Below are 9,358 nucleotides of genomic sequence, written 5' to 3' on the forward strand. Positions count from 1 at the left end.
CCAACAATTATTTCACAGAATATACATTGAAAGTTTTCTAAATTGAGTTTCATTTTAGTTGATCTTTTCAAAAAAGTTTTCATCAAATAGAGACTTAACCTAGCGTTTTGAAAACTGCTTCTTTTACGTATTTACTTATTCTCCTAACTACCATATTTTATTGTGATATTTCAAAAATTACGGGCAGCCATTTTTTTTATTGTTGTATTTTTTCTTTCATAGACTTAGAAATGCAGTTGCAAAAAATAAATTTTGTTTATTCTAAACATTGCAAATTTCTGAGCAGTCATTAAGCTCTAGTTATTTAGACATATCAGCTACTCTGATCTTCTCTTGTATAATATGAGTAGCTTTGTAGATACCCTGCAACAAAAAACCTGTTCTGTTCTGGTCCCCCTTCTCCCACACTTTAACCCTCTCATCCCATAGCATAAAGCTACCTCCCTCTCTACTTTAGTCTCATTCAGTTGAAGGCAACCTTGAATCTTGCAAGCTTCATGCTGACTTCGTAAGTGCTGGTGCCATGCACAAAAGAGCACCCAATACATGACATAAAGTGATTAGTCTTAGGAATAGAATCCAACTATTGACAACATGCCAAAGCAGGCATTGGAGCATGATGCAGTCTTCAGATCAAGCGGATCCTGTTAAACTGTTCAACCTACACAAGCATCAAACATGGAGATTGAATGATGATTGTGGTCACATACACACACGCACACACACACATAGACACACACAATCACTGTTTAATATTTACTTGCCATGCAAGCAGGTTTTCATTGATGCAGATTTTCTACAAGCAAATGCACTTCTTGTTGCTAGCCCTTGCCTGTCTCCAAACAAGTTAATATTTCCCTATGGCTGGACATTTTTTCATGGAAGATTGGATCACACACACACACACACACACACTAAAATCAAATAGTGAGAATGTGTGCTCAGAATTGCATTGATGGATAAATATTCTTTATTTGTGGGCTAACAAGGCTACCAGTGGCTGTATGGTAAGAAGCTTGCTTCCTATCCACATGGCTTCAGGTTCACTCCCACTGCATGGCACTTTGGGCAGGTGTCTTCTACTATAGCCTCAGGCTGACCAAAGCCTCATGAATGGATTTGGTAGACGGAAACTGAAAGAAGCCTGTGGTATATACTCTGTGTGTGTGTGCACACGCAAGTGTGTGTGTGTCTGTCTTTGTCCCCCTACCACCATCGCTTGACAACAGATGTAGTGGTTCGGCAAAAGAGACCGATACAATAAGAACTAGGCTTACAAAGACAAAGAATAATAACTGGAGTCAGATTGTTCGACTAAAGGTGGTGCTCCAGCATGGCCACAGTCAAAATGACTGAAATAAGGAAAAGAAAAAAGAAAAGAAAGAAAAGAAGTCTACCACATGAGAACATTGGCACTCATTTCCATCTTGGCAGGCTTGATAATTGCAATGAGATTTCTCTTTATATGAAGCCATTGGTAGCCTTGTTAACCCACAAATAAAGTGTGTGTATGTGTGTGTATTAGTAATCAATACCCTATGCTAAATGCAAGTAATTGGCACACAAGAGATGCAGTAGGATTTCTACTAGATTGATTGGGAACTTTAACTTCAGATGTGATAAATAAATTATAGGTAAGCAAAAGGTCCAACTGTGGAATGAAGTCTATGAAATATACAGATTATTTGTTGAAGATGCAGAGTAGTTTCTGCCACTTAAGCTACTTTCACTACAACTACTGGAAAGTAATTGTGGTGAAAGGATAGAGGAGCACTCCATCGGTTACAATGATGAGGGTCTCAGCTGATATGATCAACAGAACAGCTTGCTCGTGAAATTAACGTGCAAGTAGCTGAGCACTCCACGAACACATTTATCCTTAACATAGTTTTCTGGGAGATTCAGCATGACACAGAGTGTGACAAGGCTGGCCCTTTGAAATACAGGTACTACTCATTTTAGCCAGCTGAGTAGGCTGGAGCAATGTGAAATAAAGTGTCTTGCTCAAGGACACAACACATCGCCAGGAATTGAACTCATGGCCTTATGATCGTGAGCCGAATGCCCTAACCACTAAGCCATGTGCCTGCATTTGTGTGAATTCTGGTGAAAGGGTAATAGCTGAATAAGAAAGGTTCATGTGAATTTGAGAGAGTTGTTAGCTATGCTGATAAGCAAGGTTTACAGTATGAAGCATGTGTAAAAAGTGTGAGCCCAGTAGTGAGATATGAATATTGAATTTGTAGGAGAAGTGGACATACACCATCCTGTGCATTCCAATTCCGTACATTAAATTTCTTAAGGAAGAAAACGGAACACAGACTCTAAACTAAACAGAACAACAAATATTTTCTTACAGCAGAAATCCGCTCACACGAGGAGGGGATTTGGTAGCATTTCGCCCTTGGTTCAGATGAGACGTCGTCTTAAAGTCGCATGGTTGGAAGTCATTGTTCTCCTCTCTGGTTATCTTTGTGGATCCAATTTAGTGTTGACGCAGAGCTGCTATTGTGACGTTTAGCTTCCATGAAGTCCAGCCAGCAAAAGAGGTAGAGAAAACACGTGAACGCTTGGATATTGGATGACCATGCATGCGCATGAGGGACTTCCTGCACTCCTTCCAGAAGACTAGTCCCTGCGCATGCGTGGATAAACTCTCCAAAATGGCGATTGGTATTAGGCGCCACTACAAATACATGGATAAAGGTTAGAAACATTAGGTGAAATGGTTGTGAAATATTAATTTGGTTGCAAGATAAATTTCAGGTAAGGTTACAGGAATTGGTATTAGTCCTTTAACATTCAGATTTCTCTGTCAAATGTAATGCTTATTTATATCCATAGATTTGAATTAATCATGCATTATCTTGTAGCTTCAGGATTTTCATAATGTGATTGCTTATTTTTAGAAAGACATTGTAAGGTAGGTGTGAGAGGCAGGATCCGGCATAATATGTGTAGAATAATATTCCAGCTGGATTTGGTTGGTTTGAATACTAGATGGCTAAAGCTATTGAAGGCAAACAACCCTCCACATTTTTCCATTTTATATTTTTTTTCTTGCTTTATTTTCTCTTTGCTTTATTGTTCTCTTTTTCATTATCCTCTTCAATTCCCTTATGCACACATGTGCACACATATACATATATGCACACACATGCACATGTACACATACACACACATGTGTATGTGCATATGCATGTGCACATGTGCACACATGTGCACCCACACACATGCACACTCACTTTTATTAAATTTATTATGTTTTTCTCTCTCACTGTCTCTATTTTTTACATGGAAAGGTTGTAGAAGAAGAATGTGGTTTAGCATTGGCACAAGACATGGTAAAAGAACCCTATTTTGTAGACTTCCTTCAAGATGCCCCAGAAGCCACTGGTAAGTTTTGATACCTGTTATTCTATTCATGTGGAGGCGCAATGGCCCAGTGGTTAGGGCAGTGGACTCGCGGTCATAAGATTGCAGTTTCAATCCCCAGACCGGGTGTTATGAGTGTTTATTGAGCGAAAACACCTAAAGCTCCACAAGGCTCCAGCAGGGGATTGTGGCGAACCCTGCTGTACTCTTCCACCACAACTTACTCTCACTCTTACTTCCTATTTCTGTTGTGCCTGTAATTCAAAGGGTCAGCCTTGTCACACTGTGTCACACTGAATATCCCCGAGAACTACGTTAAGGGTACACGTGTCTGTAGAGTGCTCAGCCACTTGCACGTTAATTTTACGAGCAGGCTGTTCCATTGATCGGATCAACTGGAACCCTCGACGTTGTAAGCGACGGAGTGCCAACAACATTCTATTCATACTGCTGTTATTCTACTCAAGTATGTAGTTTACTAACACATCTTCAGTTTTGCCTTTTGTTCATCCCCACTTGACAAGGAGAAAACCTCTGCAGCTTTCCTTGTCAAATCTCTTTCAAATCATACACCATTACCTTAAAGAAAAGAAAATGGGGAGGACAAATTAAATGATATAATCCCTTTGTTTCTCCATCCATAGGATGACAACTTACATCATTCCTCGCAGGTTTGTAGATCCAGGAAATGTCCTGGAAGTGGCTGACAACTCCAAAAATAATAATTTTAAAAAACGGCCTAAAACATTCTGTAACATGGTGAACTGATGTGACTGGAACTCTGTGCTAATGTGTCGACAATTCTGAACCTTTGTGGTATTCTCTGCTGTCAGTTTGTCTGATTCTGCTTTTTTCAGGTACCATGACACCTGTCTTTGGTTAGGCCAGACAAAATAGATCATTAAGAGTCAAAATTTCCCATGACTTTAGATTAGTGATTCTCAACCATTTTTTGCTTATGGATCCCTCACTCCATCCCTGATTCCTATTTTACTTGAATAGACCCTTGTAGCAATTCAATGTTTAAAAAATACTATTTCATTTTTATAATTAAATTTTAGTAGGAATTATATAAAATACAGGGTATCCCCCAGAAATTTACTTCATTTGAAATGTGAATATCCGAGAAACTACATGCTCTAGGCAAATGAAATTAAATAGGCCTCATGTTGAACAATAAGAGATTTATTTATCAAAATTCGAACAAGAGATTCAGATAGATGTAGATTTTACAACTGATTTCACAAAGCTTCACAAATGTTCAATATGCACACTCTCTGTGACATGATACACATCTAGTCAGTAGCCCAGTTCCTGCCAAACATGCTGTAACATGTCTTGCATAACATTCTCCAGTACCTCAGTGATTCTCTGCTTGAGTTCCTCTAAGCTTGTAGAAAGATGTGGGACATAGACCAGTCCTTTCACATAGTCCCATAGAAAAAAATCACAAGGTGTCAAATCAGGTGAACATGGTGGCCATTTCAACAGCATATTGTCATTATCACTGATATGCCTGATCCAAACTTAATTAATTTTTACACATTAGAGTGTTAAAAACACCTGTGGAGACTTGCTTCTGTTGAAGCCTTTAGAGGCAGAAATACATATTTAGCAGTAGACAAAAATTTTCCACAGCTGCTGGATGATTTTCGTCTGCTGCTAATATATTTATGTGTTTTTTTAATGCTATACATCTATAAGGGATGCTTTCTTGAGACAAACACTGCAGTTTACAAGGCTTTCAATGCTGTATCTGCTTTAAGATGATACATCATTGATACTCAGATTAACATGTGTGTGTGTGTGTGATACACACTTATATATTCACACATACATGTGTCTGTGTATATATGATTATATGTGTGTGTGGGTGTACGTGCACATGTTTATGCATATTTAAATGTGTGTGTGTGTGTGTGAGTGTACGTACGTACATAGACATACAAATATATAGACAGACCTACAGGCAGACAGACTTATCTGAATATCAATTATATGAATTTCTGTGCACCCAAACAAGATCCTAAGATTTTGTGAATATACAACTAACTCTACTGGGTATAACCTGAACAAAAGAATAATACAAGAGTCACCATTTTGTCTTTTGTTTAAAATGATTAAAAGTTAATTCAAATAACTGAAGAACATTTGTAAACATTACATCAAAGAAGTGTTACAGACATTGGCGCAAGCATCGCATTCTTCGCTTATAATTATGCAAAGCACCACTGGTCTGTTGGTCTGATTCCAAGCAATCTCTTTAAACTGTCATTATAATGACTGACATGCTGAAGGATTTGAAAGCATAGCAAAATCAGTTATGTCTACATTCACTCAATGATTTTCTTCTGAGTAGTAATCAAGTTTGTTGTTGTTACTATGTCTGTGAAGAGAAAGCAAACATCATTGACAACTGAGCAGAAAGACTAAATTCAACAGTGCCAAGAACAAGGAGCTGCCTTGAATGAAGCAGCTCAAGAGAAAGTACACAAATATTGGCTGCTCCTTCCACTGCTTCATCATGAGTTTGATCAGCCGGTAGAGGTGTATGGACTCCCTGTCAGTGTATGAGGTACTTGGTACTCGCCAGCGAGTGAAGCGCTGGGTGCCTTAGGCATTGTGCATCGGCCATTTTGGTGATTACTCAGCAGGACTGCAATGATTCATACATGTAACATGTTGAGGGATTAGCCCTCAAGATCTATCGGGCTAGATCACAAAATGTTTATAGGTTGGGGAGTGGCTCCAACCACTTTAAAATAACGAGCAGACCTCAGTCCTAATCTAACTGTTTCCCCATGGTGGGACGGTTGGGAATCTCAGAATAACATTCATGATGTTGATAATGATGGGGCACTGTGGGACCACCCACATGAAAAAAAAAAATGGAAAGAAGTATATTGTTATGTATTGAATAGAATAGCTAAATGCCTTGTCGTTGGCGGCGGCAGTGGTGGCCGTCGCCATCATCGTCGTCTTTTATGTACAGAGTATTGTGTCCAGCAAAATTTGTTCTTAATGTTGTTCACAAAGAGATTCAGTATGACACAGAATGTGACAAAACTGGCCCTTTGAATTACAGGTACCACTCATTTTTGCCGGCTGAGGGGATTGGATCAATATCAAATAAAGTATTTTTCTCAAGGATACAATGCACCACTGGGCATTGAACTTACTACCTTATGATTGATTGTGAGCCAAATACCCTAACCACTAAGCCATGCAATTTCACCTCTTGGGTTTATACAAAACAGCATTCATCATCATTACTATCATCATCATCATCCTCCTCCTTCCATGCTGGCATGGGTTGGACAGTTTGACAATAGCTGGCCAGGCAGGAGCTTGCACCATGCTTCTGTGTCTGTTTTGGCATGGTTTTTACAGCTATGCTATAATAGACACAGAAGCATGGTGCAGGCTCCTGCCTGGCCTGCTCCTGTCAAACTGTCCAACTCATGCCAACGTTTCTTCCTTTAAAAGGATAGAATATGATCTAAGGGAAATTGGGCTGTTCTTTTTAGCAAATGGTGTGACTGTATACAGGCTTGCTTGTTGGCTCAATATTTGTCTGGTTTGTTAGCTTAGCAGGCAGATATTTTAAAACAAATTTCCCTAGTGTTTGGTGCACATGTGTGAATGAAAATTAAATTCTTTTATGAGTTATGAGAAAAGGGTAATCTCTTTATCATATATATATATAACTCAGCATGAAATATATAATAGAATCAAGTGCAAATGTTCTGTAAATCATTCTGCAGTTCAAAAAGATAAATGTTTTAATATATTTTTGTTTTATTTGAATTCAAAAATTGAAGGGAAAACATTAAGTTTGTATGGAATGTTCAGTTCTTACTGATAGCTCTAATTGGATCAAACCACTGGAAATACCATTGTGAAAGGAAGCAATCTTTTTGTCTCATCTCCCAGGTGAAGAGGAAGCAGATGTTGAAATGGAAGCACCAAAAGTCTATGAGCCAATCAGCAGTTATGAACAGTTGGCTGCGAGACTTAATACCTTCATGGATCAATACAACGAAGCTATTCGTGGTTCAGTGATGGATTTGGTTTTCTTCAAGGTACACAACTTCTTTTTGTATCATTAATATCTGCCATTATGTTAATATTTCCAGAAAGATAAGCAAATTAACTTCATTTCAAACATTTCTAACAATTTTGTCAGAAATTCATGTTATATAATTATTTCCTTGTTAAATATGAATGTGCATTGTGTAGTCTCTTGTGCAAAGTAATCAAATAGATAAGGTATTTTGCTGCAAATACTTTGGCAACCCACTGTATTCTAGATGTCTCATTTGCTATTTTAAAGATAGTAAACCACTTTGTGGAAGCTATCTGCAATAAGCTGGTATCCATCCAGAAAAGATTTATCATCCACCCAGCATTACAGAATCTAGTATTATGTACTAATACTATAGCTTCATGTAATTCTTAGGATGATATTTATTATATGGTATATATCTGTGTGTGTGTGTGTGCATTGCTAATGAGCATGTATGTATATATGTGTGTGTATGTGTGTGTGTGTGCATGTGCGTACACATGCATATGTGTGTGTATGAGCAGGGATACAGTGCAAAGTCAATAAGGTTAGTAACTTATCTAATGAATTGTGAATTCCACATTCAATTACAGAGAATTTCTTCAATGTCCTTGGGGGTATATCATAAAATTTTACATGCCCTACAGCTAAACTAGAGTAAAAATATTGCTTCTGTATTCTGTTTTTCTAGATCACACTAAGATGCTAAAAAGTAAGCATCTACATTTTAAGCAAATTAGAACTCACAATAATCTATTTCCACCTTGTCTGAATCTTTATAGCAACCTACCCAGCCAAGTTCTACAGAAGCACTTGTAATCTCCTAATCAGACAGACAGTGGTTAGGAAATTAAGATGCAAGACCAGAAAATCAAGAGCTCAATCTTTATAGCAGTATTGAGCATGAAAGTCTTTGCTTACACATTTCATCTTAGCTGTGAAATAAGATTCACTCTTTACTTAAATTATGAAATATACAATCATTCATCAACAGGTGCTTGCGTAGTATACTTAAAATCAGATGGCCCGAACACATAAGCAATATGGAGTTATGGCAAAGAATGAATCAAGTTTTGATTAGGGAGCAAATATTTAAGAAAAAGTGGAAGTGGATTGGTAGCACAATTAGAAAGGACACACCAAATGTAGCGAAAAGTGCTTTACAGTGGAATCCAGATGGATATAGAAAGAGGGGTAGTCCTAAGAACTCGTGGCGTAGATCAACACAAAAGGAACTAGAGAAAGGGGAACATTCATGGTAGAGTATAAGTACAGAAGTGAAAAATTATGCGACATGGAATTCAATTATAAGTGGCTTATACTCCACGTTGGAGGGTTAAAGGCAAGAAATAAAAAAAGAAAAAGTTTACAGGAAAATGTATCTATTATTTTATAACTACATAAGGCAATGAGCTGTCATATTCATTAGCATGATGTATGAAATGCTTGGCAGCATTTTGTCTATACTTGCATTCTGATTTCAAATTCCATTGAGTTCAGTTTTACCTTTCATCTTTTCAGGGTCGATAAAATAAGTATCAGTTGAGCACCGGGGTCAATGTAATTGATTTACCTCATCTCTGGAATTGCTGGCCTTGTGCCAAAATTTCAAACCAATATTTTATAACTAAGTAGATAAACTGTTAGATTCTCAGCATGCTTGTCATGAGTGTGCATGTGCATGTGCATGTGCACCATCTTTAGTTTTGAGCTGTATTTTTTTCTGGTGGGCTGAAGTAATAGTGAAGTAGTGACAACTATAATGATGTTGATGATGTGGTGTTGGAGGTGGTGATAGTTGTATCATAGCAATACAGTATTGTCAGTTTGTGGGGTTGTGGTGGTCATAAAATAGCATAAGGCATTGACATGTCTTGGATTGAATCTATACACACACACACACACACACACACACAC

At 37.9% G+C, this 9,358-nt stretch overlaps 1 protein-coding gene across 1 annotated transcript in view; it reads left to right on the forward strand.

The window, feature by feature from the left end:
* The window catches only part of LOC106877714 (dynein axonemal heavy chain 5), a 444,169-nt gene that overhangs the window by 240,561 nt on the left and 194,250 nt on the right, over positions 1-9,358 (forward strand). The window contains exons 54-55 of the mRNA XM_052971252.1: positions 3,303-3,396; positions 7,309-7,457. Of these exons, the coding sequence (XP_052827212.1) occupies positions 3,303-3,396; positions 7,309-7,457 (243 nt within the window). The remainder of the gene's footprint in view (positions 1-3,302; positions 3,397-7,308; positions 7,458-9,358) is intronic.

This window comes from Octopus bimaculoides, chromosome 10 (genome assembly GCF_001194135.2).
Source record: "Octopus bimaculoides isolate UCB-OBI-ISO-001 chromosome 10, ASM119413v2, whole genome shotgun sequence".
NCBI classification, from domain to species: domain Eukaryota; kingdom Metazoa; phylum Mollusca; class Cephalopoda; order Octopoda; family Octopodidae; genus Octopus; species Octopus bimaculoides.